The sequence below is a fragment of the Ambystoma mexicanum genome, chromosome 8 (assembly GCF_040938575.1).
Source record: "Ambystoma mexicanum isolate Mex_15411 chromosome 8, UKY_AmexF1_1, whole genome shotgun sequence".
Lineage (NCBI taxonomy): Eukaryota > Metazoa > Chordata > Amphibia > Caudata > Ambystomatidae > Ambystoma > Ambystoma mexicanum.
Window position 1 is genome coordinate 385,591,093 of NC_090929.1, and position 17,799 is coordinate 385,608,891.

At 43.1% G+C, this 17,799-nt stretch overlaps 1 protein-coding gene across 13 annotated transcripts in view; it reads right to left on the bottom strand.

Moving 5' to 3' along the window:
- Window positions 1-17,799, bottom strand: part of GRIN1 (glutamate ionotropic receptor NMDA type subunit 1) — a 1,139,664-nt gene that overhangs the window by 352,230 nt on the left and 769,635 nt on the right. For all 13 annotated transcript variants that reach the window (XR_011268541.1, XR_011268543.1, XR_011268542.1 and 10 more), the window contains one exon: window positions 13,209-13,336. Coding sequence is in view for 9 of the 13 variants with exons in the window: in XM_069609856.1 (XP_069465957.1) it covers window positions 13,209-13,336 (128 nt within the window). In the remaining 4 variants the exon portion in view is untranslated. The remainder of the gene's footprint in view (window positions 1-13,208; window positions 13,337-17,799) is intronic.

Consider the following 17,799-nt stretch of genomic DNA (forward strand, 5'->3'; position numbering starts at 1 on the left):
GCACTGCTGGGAAGAGGTTGATACTTCGGTAATGGAAATCGCAAATTATGCCAAAATCGTTAGATTGGATATCGGAAATGCATTCTATTGCAACTATGGAAAATGTGGTTTATGCGAAACAGAAGGAATTGCAATATTTTGAGAAAATATGGGGAAGATTTCTTGAATTGTATTAGGATTTAATTTTTATTTGAATCTATTTGAACTGTTTTTTGTTTTTTTGTTTTTATTGTTTTCAGGGATGTGAAAAATTGTGGTGTTATATTTGTAATGTTTATTAGCTTGTATGTATCAAAACATGATCAGCACTTTCTCTGTCCAGTGAGATGAAATTACATGGGCAAAAAAGAATTTGGATAGGCTTAAGACACCAGGGGGGATGGTTTGCTGGCTGCATTTTACTGTACTTACTCTACTTTATTGTCAAGCCAATTATTAGCACTATAGTCCGGTGAGAGGAATTCTGCTTAAAGCTATGAGGGAGGCACTAATCATCCTAATACACAATACAGAAAAAGTCCCAGTTGAGTGTGGTTCTCATAGTCCCTTATCAATGATTAACATTGACACCAAAATACTTACAAAACTATTGGCAGGTAGCCTTTCCCAAGTGGTTTCCATATTAATACACAAAGACCAGGTGTGATTTCGTCCTCAAAGAAGTACGATGGGCCGTCTTTAGGAGTTTGGAGGTAGCCATGCCGCTATTTGCGGCATGGCTGCCTCCAAACTCGGGTCTGGGTCCGGGCTCTTTGAATGAGGAATTACTGGGCCATTCCAACCTTGGAGGACCCGGTAATTCCTCATTCAATTTACCCATCCCCATTCCCACTTGAGCCCTCATAGGGCTCAATGGGAATTGGGCGGGAGCTAACAAGAGGCCCGTTAATAACGGGCCCCTTGTTAGCTCCCTGGTCCCCTCGCAGGACCCGGAAAGGACATCTGGTCTGACCAGACGTTCTTTCCGGATCCCACGAAGAAACCTCGTAATAGGGCGGAATGGGTTTAACGGCACCGGCACCATTACAGGCACCGTTAAACCCATTCCGCCCGCCTCGTAATGAGGCCCAATGTCTAATATTTGATCATACTTTTTGGTGTTTGAAGGCATGCAGATGAAATGCTGAACCAATGGGCAGTAGCCAGTCTAGATGCTCATAAAGGATTTGACTACATAGATTGTTTATGTTTAACATGCTCAAGAGATTGGTGGAGAACTACGTGAACTGGATCAGGGTACTTGCCTGCTTTCCTGAATTTTAATGACCCACGCCATCTCATATGTTTACGTTGGTGGCAGAGCCGTTGGCCTGCTTAATTAAAAGAACATTTATAACATCGGGTATCAATGTGGCGGAGCAAGTGCACATCATCGCTCAATATGCAGATTACATTCTGTTTTATATGTGGATTCCGGGATCAACTTTCCTGCCTAATATAGATCAGCGAGAGGAATTTTGCATGGTCTCTGGCTTACAAACTCATTGGGGTAAATCATGCCGGTATCCACCACCTAGAACAGGGATTGCTACAATAGAAAGGTTACTTATTATGACCACAAAGAACCCCTTCAGATATCCTGGTAAATAGGTGTGTGCATGCTCGGATAAGGTATGTAAATTCAATGCCTCATTACAAGCTTGCCAGTAACAATGGTACCAGAAAGCTTGCTGGTACCATTGTTACCGGACCGGCAAACTGCGAGTTCTGCTCGCGGATGCCTTCTCGCTCGGCAGGTCTAAACAGGCGGGCGTACTGGCACCCGCGAGCAGACCCTGACGGATGCACCGGTACCATTCATGAATGGTGCCGGTGCATCTGACCCCCCCATTCCCATTCAGTCCAATGGGACTCAAATGGGAATGGGGACGAATAATTACCAGCACTCGGCAATGGGCCGGAATGCCCCAGTAATTGGCCATTGTCGGGTGCCGGTAAATTTATGACTCCAGCAACAGCCATGCCGGTATTTACCGGCATGGCTTCCACCGGACTCATAATGAGGCGCAATATTCTAGAAACCTTGAAGGGATTGGATAAACTAGTAGAGTGTTGGTTAAGGTTTCCAATGTCATTGCTTAGGAGGACTTCTTTATCTAAAATGATAATGCTACCTCATCTCTCTTACTTTGCCAATTCTGAACAGATAACTCACCAATAATAGGTCTACGTCTGCTGAAGTTGTCATATACTGATGGTGGGGTTGGTTCACCAGAGATTTAGACTTTATTAAAATATATTGTTCTCTGGTTTGAGGAGAATGGGTATGACTTAGTAACAAAATGTTTGTTGGCTTTCGATAGAACCTATTCAACTACTGAATGTTCCTCAATGATCCACTAGCAACTACTACATACCCATTTAAAGACTATACATCTGATTTGGATTAAGTATGCCAAAACAAGGGGCTATAGAAACATGTATAGTCAATCGCTCTGTGGTTTAGGTAAGGCCATTTGCCAGAAAAAACAAACTAAGCTAGGGAAGAGGATGAGGCCTGGTTCAACCATTAGGACCTGGGGAAATGATATCACAGGGGCAGTTACAAGATTTTGATTACTTTTGTATGGGGGCTGAATGTGGACTATACGTTCTTCCTCACATATGCAGAATTATCTGCACAAAACAGGAAAGTGTGGCCATTATTCCCTGATGAGCCTCCAGTACATATACTCAATAGAACCACTGTTACAGGGTGTGTTCCCCTAATGACACAAGTGTGGTTAATAGTGGGCACAGTAGATGGGAGGTCGAGTTAGGTCCTTCACTGCAAGATATAGAATGGCAAAGAGAATGCATGAACATGGGCATGGTTTCTTTTAACATACACTTTAAACTATTACACTTCAAATGTTTACAGAGTGCTTTTAATTCTCAGGCCCTGCTTCAGAAAATGCAAGCCTGCACTGATAATGGATGTCAGAGGAGTGCATATGGTCATGCAACATACATTCACTTCTGGTGGGAGTGCTCACAGGTTTCCATATTTTGGAATGGTGTAATTAGGACTTTGAAAAGATATTCTGGCTAGGTACTTGGCTTGGCCATTAATGTCTGTTTGTTGTGTCTAACACCCATCAAAAAGAAGCACAAGCTTATGCATACATGTAACCTCAGGCATTACACTGACGAAACATCAAATAGCATGACAATGGAAATAATCTGCCTCCAAACCCCTGGAAGCATGATCTAGAGCAGGGGTGCACAACTGATTCTGCCAGAGGGCCGAAAGCACCTTACTTGCTGCCTATAGTGGGCTGAAAAGTAAATGTGGGAGGGGAGGTCGGCGGGACATGGCAGGAGGCTTTTTCAACCCCCAATTTTTATTAAACACATGGAAAAAGAATACCTTTTCAGGTGTACCAGTCTTTATTTGTATTTCAAACTTAAATGTCCTACACATTTTCCATTTCCACCATTTATTTATATATAAGGACACATTGGCAATAGTAGACAACATTGGCAAATGATTCAGGAGGAAAATACTGCACTGAAACATTTCACACATTCAGTGAGAAACATTGCAGCTTTTCTCAGATGTCATTTTCTGGATCTCAGACTCCAGTGATGAATTGCCTACTGCACAATAGCATGGAGATGGTGGTCAGTGAGTCTTGTCCTTAGACTGGATTTATGCAATTTCAACTGAGCGAAAACATTCTCACCAATGTAAGTACGGTTAAACACAGACACCATCTTTAATGCTTCCCGGGACAGATTGGGAAATTGAGCAGTGTTCAGAGACTGGTAAAAAGCTAATACAGGCATCTCTATTTGTTTATTTTTAAGGGCACTACAGCACTGAAGTTCAATCACTTTCAGTTGAAGTTCAGGCTGCACATTTGCAACATCAGCAGAGAAAGGGTCTGCAAAACCATGATGTTCAATCATGCGAAGCTCTGTCAGTCAAAGTGCCGCTGATTAACTCTCAAACCCTTAATATACACCTGATATATCGCCCCCGGGCCCAATCGGGACATTTGAGGATGACATTAACACAATCCTAGCTAACAACCTTAAAAGCTCAACGCAATCACTACTATTAGGTGAACTTAATCTGGGTTTCAACGACCCTTCGGATCTGTCTGCCTTAACAATAGCCAATACACTAGTAGAATTAGGCTTCACCCAAAGAAGTACTATCCCCACTCATAACAAAGGTAGAATATTAGATTGGGTTGCTGACCACAACTGCCATGCCAATATCCTTTCTATTTCACCATTAGCATGGACCGACCAATCCCTACTGTCATTTACACTCTCCACTAACAGACCCCTACCCGCTCCTCCCCCATAGCTCCTCTCACTCTTACCAGAAATAAAAAGAGCATTACAGCGGATAGACTTATCCCTGCTTTACTCCCCACCCTCAACGCACTTCCTGACAGTGCTGACCCAGAAAGCCTGGTTGAGGAGTTCAACACAATTATGGCCTCTTCCTTGGACCAGATAGCCCATCTTAAACTAAGACCCAGTAAACCAAAAAGCCACCTGAACAAATGGTTCACACCTTTCTTAAAAAACTTAAGACAACAAAAAAGAAATTGTGAAGCTGCCAGGAAACTACTACCTTCGAAATTAACAAATTAAAGCTCTCTAAAATCTCATCCCTCTACAAAAAAGAACTTTGCTTAGGTAAGCGGGCTTCCTATGACACTCGGATCTCCCAAGCTAACTCCAATATGAAAGAATTATTCACTATCCTTAAAGAATTAGAGACCGCCATCACCATACCAGACACATGTAACAAAGATGGAAAATGGTGCAGAGACATCAAATATGCCTTGGCCAATGTTACAAAATAAAATCTCCCAAAAAAAAAATTCTTTAAAGAACACACCATTACCCAAAACAGCTGTAAAACACCTGAAACCCAACCTATCCGATTTAACTTCTCCAAAGTATCTATCCTTGAGGTGGAAAGAATCATTCTATCCCTCTAACCATCCAATTGGCAGGTCGATCTCTGCCCAGTACAGATCATCAAGGATGCCGCGCGAGACCTATCTCCCTTCATTTCCAAGTTTACTAACGCCTCTTTTACCACCAGCACCATACCCATTAACCTCAAACAATCTTGGGTACTTCCACTCTTAAAAAATTCAACGCTAAATCCTTCAACACCGACCAACTACAGGCCCATTACAACAGTCCCCTTTCTTATAAAGATTTTAGATAAGGTGGCCTATACGCAAATACAAAAATATTTGGAATGACACCACTTACTAGGAGCTAGACAGTCAGGATTCCGCCCACAACACGGAACAGAGACTGCCCTCATTGATCTCACGACCCAAGTTGATGAGCTCAGAGACAATGGCAAATCAGCCTTGCTCCTCCTCCTAGACCTCTCAGCTGCATTTGATTTGGTGGATCATACAATACTATGCAACCATCTTGACACAGCAGCACACTTCTCGAAGGACGCTGTAACATGGATAAGATCTTTCCTCAGTGGCAGAACTATGAGGGTCTTTTCACCCTCTGCCGCTGCAGATCCAATACCTATCACTTGCGGTGTCCCACAGGGATCCTGTGTCTCACCCACACTGTACAACATATTCACCAAGCCCCTCTTCGATGATCTGGATCATCTTGGTATCACCTACACTAACTATGCAGATGATACCCAGATCCTCCTCCCACTTTCAGTGGATTATGAAAAGGATTTGGCCTTGGTGAACAGAGTGTAAATCATCATCCAGGCATGGATGGCCATGCACGGTCTATGCCTGAATAATGATAAAACAGAACTCATCATCTTGGGCACCCGCTTCAACCTAAAAAAACTGGGACCCGATTATGTGTCATTCATAATCGATGGCAACTGCATTAAGGTAGCACATGAGGTAAAAACACTAGGTTTTTATCTCGACTCTGCTCTTTCATTCTCCAAACAGGTCAACACGTTAGCATCTTCAGTGGCCTATACGTGCAAACTCATAAGAACAGGCAAGCCATTTCTCTCCAACAATAGCTGTATCACCCTGGCCAGAGCACTTATCTTGTCCCGGCTGGACTACTGCAATGCCCTGTACATAGGCTCTAACAGTTCTATCATCAGAAAAATACAAACTTTACAAAACAATGGGGGTCATTCCGAGGTAGGAGGTAAGGAATTACCGGCACCGGTAAGGGTGCTGATGCCGGTAATCCCTTACCTCCGTATTCCGAGGTCCCTTTGCAGGTCCTTCCTTACCTCCTGCTTTTAGCAGGAGTTAAGTACGGGACCCGCAAAGGTACTTCGGAGGTAATTACGGTACCGTAATTTACGGTGCCGTAATTACCTCCTTCCCCATTCCCATTGAGCCCTCTGGGCCAGAAATGGGAATGGGGAAGGGCAAAAGGTGAATGGGGAATTACTGGTCTCTCCTACCCTGAAATGGACCGGTAATTACTCCATTCACCATGCCGGATTTGGGACGGTTTTGGAGGCAACCATGGAGCTAATTACTCCATGGTTAGCTCCAAACCCGGAATGAGGCCCAATGCCCTTAGAGCAGCACTAGGCATTTCTAAAAGAAATCACATTTCTGAGAATAGACGACAAAATAATTGGCTCCAAACCGAGGACAAAATCCTCCTAAAAACCTTGTCACTCACCCATAAATCCCTCAATAACGCCGCCCCTATTTACCTCTCTGAGAGATTCCACAGACAGACCTCCACAAGACCCACCAGATCAATAAATATGGACCGTTTGTCCATCCCTAAATTCAAACTTACCACGATCGGAGGCAATAGCTTCCCTGTTAAAGAGGCTAAACTCTGGAATTCCTTGCCTCCTACACTGAGATCAGAAAAACCCTATCCCAACTTCAGAACCAATACCATCCGATGGTTGAAAGCTAACGACTACTAACTCACTTGACACCCACTGAACTGTAGCCAATGCCTACCACTAGCTGTAATCCTTTCCGGGTGCCCTCAGGACACGACTGTTGTAAACACCTCTGTACATTTTGGCATTGTAAGAATTTGTATTGCATTTTCGTGACCCAACACATGCCACCTTACAGGGACTTTTATCACATTCTTGTATATAATGTATATAATATCTGTAAATGGCAATTTTTACCTGTCTGTAATCCATGCATCATATTTTGACTTCCTGTAACTAAGCTTCGCATTATCTTGTAACTGTTGCTCCCGGTAACCCCTGGGTCTGGCACGCATTATAAATAATAAACAAATAAACACAACAAAACAAAACAAACAATTTAAAAGAGGCTCACTGGGATTTAAATTGTGTGAAACGATTCCCAAAAACAGTCAGGACCTTCATATGCCGATGAAATACTATATATTTATCGTGGGGGAAAGCCTCTGCACATCCAAGGAAGTGTACCAACATCTCTTTCTCCAGTTGGACTGTCAGAATTCTTAACTTTACTTCCAAAGCACAAACAGTCTCAAACAGATCCGAGATTAGATCCTGGCCTCCTTGCAACTTTAAATTGAAGTCATTCGAATGGCCCGTCATGTCAGTCAGAAAAGCAAAGTCAGCGACGCAGACAATGGGCATCATTATGAGTCCTGCGGTAGCCATGCCAGTAAAACCGGCAGGCTGCCGCCGGACCTTTGGGGAATTACCGGTGCTGGACTTGCAGGAATTACCGAGGCATTACAGCCCCGGTGCTCCGTTAATTCCGGCGCCGACATTCCGTTACTCCCCATTCCCGTGTATAGGAGTCCACGGGAATGGGGACCGCAGAAACACTGGCACCCACCATGCAGTAATGGCGCTGGTGTTTCCACGTCCATTTGTGGCCGGTGGCGTTACGCCCGCTATGTCAGTCCTGGCGTGTGTAGCGACATAAGGCTGCAGAACTTGTAGTTAGCCAGTCCGGAAAACGGTGCTGGTACGGTTTTACCGGCATCGTTAAATCCGGACCGGCTCACTTGTAATTAGGCCCAATATCTTGCATGACAGAAGTGTCCATTCCCTTTTCACCAAGGAATGCTTTTATTTCATGTCGTAAAGCAAAGCATTGCTTCAGAACATTGCCACGACTAAGCCAGAAAACTTTAGTGTGATATTGTTATTTAAAGAGAGTGCACGTATAAAATTAACTGTCCATGACTTCTGTGAATTGCAAATGTTATGCACATAATGCCTCCTGGTGAATAATACAATGATAATTTCTTTAATGAACAGGCTTCTCCCCCAAGTGTCTTTTCTAGCAGCCAATAAAACCATTTTGCTCTCCGATCATGCTGGGGCCCCATTAGTGGTCACACCTACCAAATTATCCCATGGCAAATTTAAATCATCAATGAGTTTTTAAAAAACATAAAAAATGTCAACACCAGTAGTTCTGCCATGCAAAGAAACCAGGGAAGCCAGTTCCTGAAATACTTTGAATTCGTTATTGACCCCACAAATGTAAATTAAGAGCTCGGCTGTGTCACTTGGATCTGTGTTCTCATCAAGGGCAGCTGAAAAGAATTGGATGTCCTTACATTGCATATTCAGTTGGCTGTAATCATTGTCATCCATGTCTACAAGATGCCGCAGATCCACAGCCTCGCAAATCTCCATCAGGCAGTCTTTTACAAAATCCACTCAAAATCCACTCTGAGAAAGGCCGTGCTGACCTTGCAATGTGCTGTGCAACCTTATAACTAGCTAAGGTGACAGAGAATGGGAGGGGCGCACACAGCACGTGCCGAACATGACATGAGGCTGCGTGGAGGCCTAGGTGGGAAGGACCAGACCCCTTCCAGGCTTCACAAATAAGAGCCTCTTGTTTCTGCGACTAACCACATGCGTGATATGATATGATATGAGAGTGTATTTATATCGCGCCAATACATACGTTTTCAGGGTGCAACGAGGCAAGGGAGGGGTACAAGGAAGGAAAAAACAATAAAACACAGCAATCTTACCAGGCCCAGTGACATTGATAACGCGCAAGTGCAGGGGGGGTGTAAGGGGGAAAGTGCAAGGGGCAGGGGAGGAGTGGAAAGTGCTGAACACAAGTTAAAATATCAACAGGAAGTGCGGTGGGCAGGTGGCAAGTGCAATAATTAAGCGCAGACAACGGGTGTCAGATAAATGCAAGTAAGGGGACTGTAGGGTTGCAGATACAGACCCAAGTGCAAGGGTTGCCAGGAGGCAGTCCGGGTAAGCAGACGGGTGGGCAGGGATCTGGACCCGAATACAGAGGGTAACCAGGAGACCAGTGCAGAAACAGACAGAGATCAGCAGGGGAGAGGAAGAGAGAAGACAGAAGTAGAGGAAGGTCTTGAGATGCTTCCGGAACCGACGATGGTACTCCTCGAGTTTCAGAGAGGCACGGAGGCTGTTCCAGAGGGAGACCATAGCCAAAGAAAGAGATCTACCACCAACTTGTTGCTTGGAGAAGCAACTGACCCTGAGGGAGTTGGAGGTAGAGGAGTGAAGAGCTTGAGTAAGCAGGTATTTTTCTGGAGGGAGAGTTGAAGGTATTGCCGACCCAGTCCCCAGAAGGCCTTGTGGACAATCCAAAGGGTCTTGCACTTAATCCTTGCAGAGACTGGGAAACAATGAAGAGATTTCAGGGCAGGAGAGATACGATCCCTAGGTTTGAGGCCAATGACAAGTCTTGCAGTCCTGTTCTGGATGAGTTACAAAGGGCAGAGAGTAGACTCAGGTAGATTTAGAAAGAGGCTGTTCCAGTGGTCCCGCCTAGAGAAAACCAGAGCTCTGGAGACAGTGAGCTTCTGGGGGAAGGAGAGGAAAGGAAGAATACCCCTGAGGAGGTGCAGTTGGTAGTTTGACTTCTTAGAGACGTCAGCGATGTGTGGAGAAAAGGAAACCGTGTAGTCGAAGATGACCCTGAGGTTCTTAGCCTCATAGGTGGGAGCAGGAAGGGGGCCAAGGCAGGCCGGCCATTGAGTGACAGGAAAGAAAGGTGCAGGAGTGCTGATGAGAAGGATCTCTGTCTTACTGGTGTTGAGGCAGAGGTCATTGGTGGCATACCACTCCTGGATTGCAGACAGTCAGAGATGAGGGAGGGCGAGCAGGTGGCCGAGGGGAGCCTAAAAACAATCTGAGTGTCATCCGCATGGCACTGAAAATTGGAAAAGAGAGAAGCAATGCAGTGGGCGAGGGGTGCCAGGTATTGGTTGAAGAGCCAGGGACAGGGGTTAGACCCCTGGGGAACCCCGCAAGTGGAGAGTGAGATAGAGGATAGGAAGGACCCAAGTTTGACCTAACAGGGTCAGTCAGAAAGGAAAGAGGTCAGCCAGGCCAGGGCCTGATCAGTGATACACAGGTTATCACGGAGGCGGTTGAGCAGAATGGCATGGTTGACCGTGTCAAAAGGCAGAAGAGAGATTGAGTAGGATGAGGACAGCGGGGACATTAGAATCAAGGTTGGAGAGCAGGTCTTCATGTGCCCCCACCTCAGGTACCTCCTCTCACTGCTACGTATTGGGCTCGGGAGGCAAGTTTAATGGCAGATAACTGGGGGAAACAGAAAGTGTGGTGATCGTCTTCACTTTTAACATTGGAGGAGTACTTTCACTTCAAATCAGAGCTGCGCTTAATGATAGCGCACAGTACCGTTACTTGGCAGCAGGCTGCTGTACTGGGGCTGATGGTCCAGTTCCATCACTTATGACCAGGCCTGTTCCACTGTTAATGGCACAGAACTGGCACGGTTCCGCAGGGCTGCTAAACCTTAGAAGGACAGTCCCAACACTTCTCTGCTGGCAGGTATACTGTCTATAGCCCAGACTGGACATTAGTGCAGGCACTCACCAGCAGCAAAGTTATATTATCAATATGACAGCAGTGTTTTCTAGAGTGGCTAACATGGCAGCCGCCGCTCTTATCAGCTGATGCAATAGCACAGTGCTGTCAGTTCTCGTCAGCAGGGCGGGTATACTGTTAATGGGTGGGTGCTGCCACTTCCCATATGGGCTGCCATACTTTCATGGAAAAGTTCCCTACAGTGCCCGCAGTGCGGCTTTCCTGTTACTGGCAGCAATACAGCTTTTAATGATGGCACGGACACCTCTCAGCACGGGGTTGGATGGGTATCTGTATAGAGATAAGGCTTCGGCCCCCAGTAAAGGTTTTTCACCACCTTTTCTTTTTAATGCAACTCGATTTGTTCCTGTTCAAAATATCCTGTTACATGACACCTTCTTGCTCGTGAAATGAGAGGCTTTGCTTCACCCCACCAAGCAACGTCTCTGCATTGAAGTGTGCGTCACAGTATCTAACAACACTTATTTTTCTGATGCATTTTCTACTGTTGAGGTATAATGCCGCTGGGTACTGTGGCAGGATTTGATTGTTTCACGAGTGCCATTTCAGAACTTTTACCTTAAAATGTATCCCGACTACGTAGTGGTACTATGAAAAACAGATAAAATAAAATGCCTTATGGTCCAGTTGGCGAGAGGGCACTTGCACGCAGTGACCTAATCGTACATGACTAAAACTGCAGCAGGTTAAATGCATTTCACAAAAACAGCGCACTGGAAAAACAAAAATCAGGAATCTACGCCAGCGTAAAGTAAAATCATAAAATAGTCCCCGGACACCATCCCCCATTCAGCACAAACACCAACACCCTGGAGACACCCATGAGACAGATTGCACCACACAAGGCTAAAACATGCACCCCCCACACCAACTATGTACTTCCCGGGTCAAGGACGGGCTGCAAGAAAGCCTGCATGACTGGTATTGGCCTTGAGGGGGACGAAGAACTGAACTTGGTGTGCCTACGAACTGGCCCCTTCTTCCGGCAACAAGCCTTATGGGCCACTCCAGCCACAGTGCTGGCCCTCTATTGGTTCAGCACACCCACACTACGTAACTCACAACACAAGAGCTATGTAATGCGCGTGTGCACTGAACCAATTAGGATCAGTATTATTCCAGGGCCTGCCAAGGTAAAAAAAAGACTTTCCTAATGGAGGGCGGCCATTGCTGCTTGTGGGCCACCCTCCATTAGGAAAGTCTTTAACCCTAGCGGGCCAGATATAACAACATGCCGGGCCGCACTTGGCCCGCGGGTCGTATGTGGTATAGAGATATGGTGAAATGGGTAACTGAGAGGGAAGTTACAATCTGGAATACAGAATTTGGTGAGGATGACACTGTTTATTAGCACCCAGGGTGGGGGGAGAAACCAATCAGGTTGCTTGAATCTCCAGCTGAATTTACCAATCCAAGCCGTGTTCTGAGCAACCTGATGGCTTCTTCCTCTGCCCTGCCATCTTCACCCCACCCTCCCTTCCCTTCTTATTTGTAATCCCCCCACAGCCCCGCTTACCTGATTACTGTGGCACCCGCCACTGCTGCTGCTGCCTCCTCCCATTGTCCCGGCTGGCCGCCATGGACTTCGTCATGGTCTTCCTGATCCATGGTGGCCATATTTAGTGAGTATTTTGTTTGTTTGAATGAACGGAATGCTGAGAGGCATCCCGTTCATTCAAACAAAATACTTTGCTCTTAGCACGCTGGCTTACCGGAATAGCAACCTGGGTTGCTAATAGCAATAATCACATGTTCAATGTGCTGGAATGGGGGTAAGGTCCCCGGACCAGAGTTAAAAGCCTGAGTGTATTTGTTGATGTACTGCGGTCTTCCTCTGATTTGATGCTGCCCTGAAGCAGATGGTTGAATTCTATTTAATATAGTGATATATCATATGTCTGTTTTGCATTTACTTTGCGATGATACATTCTGAACAATAGGTGCGAGTTGGACTATTCAGATGAACTTTTGTTTATGATTCTGATGCACAGCTCATAGAATCGACACTGACAGAGTACTCCCACATGTAGATAAGTGTATTCACTTTTTTAATTATGTTACTGTTTTCACTCCTTTTTTAAAAAAAAATGGTGAAATGAGCCTTCCTTACCGTTTACATTACTGTGTAAATATTCGTTGTTTGTACATTTCTGTTAGAATAATGGATAAATAAACATTGAAAAAAAAAACATGGAAGAGTATAGAAAATAGTCATGCAATATGAAAGCCCTTGTATCACTCTAATGTAATACATTTATTAGAGGATGAATGTCTTTCAACCACAATTTTTTACCTTTTAAAGTAGTTCCAGATTGTGCTACTTCGATTTTAAACCAACAGAATCACTTTCATTGTGATTTTAGTTCTCACTCTAGGCTTTTTAAGTTATTATTTATATGCCTTCAAAATCTCAATAAAAGTTAAGAACTGGGAAAAAAAAGAAACCTACCCGCTCCTGGGTGCCAAATTTACCATCTGCAACAAGATGAACTTCATATGTAAAATGCATTTCACGTGCAAGTTTAATCAGCAAATCGATACAAAAGCCATAGCAGCAGTGAGGCACCGTTGGACGGCCTGGAAGAGAAAAGAGATTGTATGTGAAATGTGCATTACTGAATACATTTGCTTATTTATACATCAATCTCAGTACATATAAGGATGGCCTGTCAACCCAATGAATAATAACATTTAGGCAGGCTTACATATTAACTACCCAACATTGCTAATAATCTCCATTGAAATCCATTACATGCATTTTGTTCTCATATATATTGATTTTAGGTACCCTGAAAATCGAATTCACATTTTACTGTTCAGTGGGTTGGCAGGCCCTGCCCTCATATATTGTAGTGAGCCTTATCCCCCAAGAAGACGTAATTCTAACAAGTTTAGGAGCAGTATCACAATAGCTTAAAGGAATTTTAGAGCACAGAAACTGGAGAAAAACATGTAATACTTCACAATGTCTGCAAAGCTGCCATTTTGACACCAGTTCACAGGCAGCTCAAATGTCCACTTCTTCATTCTTTTCTCACTCTCACAGATGAATACACCGTGGTGGCAGCACTGGTCTCTTATTCTGCCCTCGATTACTGCTCCTACTACTTTTCCTTCTCCTTCTCCTTCTCCTTCTTTTATCTCTTTTGAATATCATTTTCTTTCATTCATTATCCATGCTCCATTTCTATTCTAGTCATTTACCATTTTACAGGCCCACTCTGGGCCTTCGAGGATGACTTTGATTCACTGTTATCCTTAATTTCTCCCCTTGTCTTGTCTGTTATTGTTGCTGGGAACTTTAATATTTATCTTCCCTAATCTGATCTTCTTCTCTAACCTTTGATTTGCTCTACTTTAGCCTATAATCTTCAATTAATCCCTTCACCTTCCACACATACCAAAGGGGGGACTCTTGATCTTGTGTTTGTTTCTCCACATCTCGCACTTGTTGACTCTGTCCATACACGTCATTCCATCTGCTGATCCTTTTCTAATGTCTTCATCATTTCTGCTCCCCCATGCTACTGCTCCCTTCTACTCATCTTCATCTACTGCTTACTTGCGAAATTATATTTGCAGTCTTGGCCCATCTGTTCTTATTTCTTCTATTTCTTGATATTTCTCTGATCCTTTGGAAATTTCCTTTCCCCAGATATCAACTGTCTTTTTAGTAACTTTCACTGAGCTATTGTTTCACCTGTATACTTCTAGTGTCCCATCTGAATTTAAACCAAAGGTAGGCCTCAATCCCTTGCTTCTCTGGCTCTTTAAAACTATAAAGCATCTAACTGTGTAGATCTGAGAGCAAATGGCTGAAAAATATATCTACATCAAATGATCAATTATTTTCTTCACTTTTTCAAACAAGCTAAGGCAAAGTACTTTCAAGCACTTATTCATTCTCAGTTTAATTCTCCTAAATTTCTCTTTTCTCCCCTTAACAAAATACTTGTCCCTCCCACTTCTGATCCTTCTACTATTTTTACTCTTATCCCTGATGGCATTACTAATTTCCTTATGACAAAAATCAAAACGATTATACTTATATTACATCACAACATCTCTACTGTTTCTGTGATGAAGGATCCCATCATTCTTAGTTGTTCTGTTCCTGATGAATCATTTTCCTCTCCATGCCCATTTCTGAGTGGAATCTTATCCCTTCAATTTCCCAAACTCACCCTACTGCTGCTCCTTCAGACCCTTTTCTTGCTTCTTTATCTAAATCTGGTGTCCTGCTTTTTGCTCCAGTTCTTACTCTTATTTATCTTTCTTTATCTTCTGTTTAGTTTCCTTCTCGGTTAAAAGTAGCTACTATTATTCTTCTACTTACAAAACTGTCTTTAGACCTTACAGAACCCTCACAGTGTAATCCAATTTCTTTATGTACAGTCTCCTTTCTTCCTATTTTAACACCCAATATCTGCGTCCCTTTTACCAATCTAGCTTTCGACCTGGTTTCTCAACTGAAACCACATTTCTTTCTGTCTCAAATTCAATTCTTCATGCCTGACATCTTAAGGTGTCTTGCATATTGGTGTTGCTTGACCTTAGTGCAGCATCTGACACAGTTCATCAGCCTACTCTGCTTCCCACTCATTCTTCTATTGGTCTTTCGGGCACTGCTCTGCAATGGTTTCTTTCCTATCTGTCTAATTGTTCATTTACTATTTCTTGGAAGGGTTCCTGTTCCCACTCCTTGTCTCTCCCCAATGGTGTTGCTCAGGGCTTGATTCTTTGTACACTTTTATTTACACTGTATACATTATCCTTGGCGTCCTTAATTTCAGGTCATGGCTTCATTGTTCAGCTTTATGATGATATCATAGAGTTTCTGCTTATATTTTCCTCTTTTAATGATTCCATTAAATCCTAGATGTCTTCCCGCTTTCTCTGTCTTATCCCCCAAAAAACTGTAATTCTAATTTTTCCTCCTTCTTCTAGGATTCCTCCAGCTTCTTTTATCTCTACCCCCACCTCCCAAGCTTCCTATTTCTCACCAGGCACGCAATCTTGGTTTTATTGTTGATTCTTCTGTTTTATTACACATTCAGGTTGCAGTCATTGCCCAATGTTGTTGTTTTCAACTTTTTAATATCACAAAATTTGTCATTTGCTTATCTTTGCATCAACTAAAACTCTTCAACAAAGTATTGTTCTATTGCGTGTACACTATGTCTGCTCTCTCTGCATAGGTCTTCCTAACTACTCCCGTTTTCCTCTATGCTCTATTTTACAATCTGCAGAAAAGATTTTGGTTGGTTTACCGTTTTCTTCCAAAGTTACTACTGATTTGACTCGTCTTCATTGGCTTCTGATTAAACAGCGATTTGAGAATCAATTTCTGTGCTTTGTTTTCAAAAGTATGCACACTTCTTATCTTTGTTCTTTCATTTCTCTTCATCACCCTACTAAAGAACTTTGGTCAGCGCCAAAATGTCTTCTGGCTGTCTCCCCCCCCCCTTTTTGTGCTTCCTCACGCTTTCCTTCATTTCAACTTCTTGTTTCCAAACTACAGAACCCCTTAACCTTTGACATTCGATCCTGTTCTTCTTTAGGTCATTTTAAAAAAAATGCCTAAAAATTCATTTGCTACTGACCACTTTTTGTTGAATAGTCACGTGTACTATTACTTTGGACCATGCTTGTTTTCTTTCATGATTCATATTTGATGTACCGTTGTTTTCTATTTGTTCAGTGCTTTGGATAAAAGCGATATATTATTATGCAAAATAAATAAATAATGTGAGCAAATATTCTTTGTGACATGCAGGGAGGAGCAAAATGTTTCTGCTTTCCTGAGAAGTATCCGGGTATGGTTAAACAAAGCAAGTTTCATTTTGCTTAAAATAGTTTTGCCAGAATTGAGAGGAGTCCAACTGCAAGGAGTGTTATTTCCACTGAATAATTTCTTTGTTAAGGGCTAGTTGGAATGTTCCCCAAGTAAGATAAAATGTTGGGACATCAATTGCATCTAATAGAATCTGTTCGTTGTGGACATCACACTCATCTCAAATACATGATTCTTGGTTGTTACCAATCATAAATGGCCCTGCGATGATTTGCACCACCCCTGCTCCTGTTCAGAACAGGAGCAGCGAGAAGGACCCTCATTTCCGCACATTTAAAAGGGCATCCCATTTGTGAATTCGGGATGGGCTTTTAAATGTGCAGAAACGCCCCCTGATTTGTGCAAATGCGCAAAGTGGGGAAAAAGGTCATCTGAATGAGCGCATCTAAGATTCGCTCATTCTGATGCCCTTTGTGAATCGGTCTGCTCTGCCAAAAAAGTTTAGAAAATCTCCCTACAGAGTCCATAAAGTGCATCACACCTGTCACCATATTTCTAGATGTGAATTGACTTAGCTGTGCTTCAGTGAACAAATAAGTGTCTAATGAAAAAACAAGTGTCTAAGGAATATGCTCATATTGGTTCCTTTGGTCCGAGCCAACTTATTTTCTGCCTTCAACTTAGAGCATTTCTGGACGAAGGTTCTCTTCTGTCAGCAATACAGGCATAGCTACAAGAACAAGTGTGGAGAAAAGAGTCAGTAGAAGGCTGAAGAAGACCACACGAGAGGACAAGGGGAAGATATCATAGAGGAGGCTGCTAAAGATACTGAGAGAAGAGAGAATGAAGCAAGTGTTGCGTACTTTAAGGGAACTACACACCCCGTCCCTCCTTTCCCTGTAAAGGAAATGTAAAAAATAGCATGTGTTATGACTAATGGTAGAGAACAGATTAGTCTGGACGATATTTAATACTTCACTGTTGTTGTTTGCCTGGTTTTGCAAATCAATGGTATATGATTTTGGGTTATTATGATAATTAATCAACTACTGAGTGGTTGTGACTGAATTTTAAAATGTATTGATTTGAAGAACCTGTACTCTAATTAATTAAGAAGGTTTCATTTTATGATTGATTTTCGATGTAATATAAGAAATTGTGATTGTATGTATTTTTGTAACAATGATTTGAAAAGTTGCGTGCAACTAAATCAAATAAAAATAAAACATAAACTCCACAATTGTTC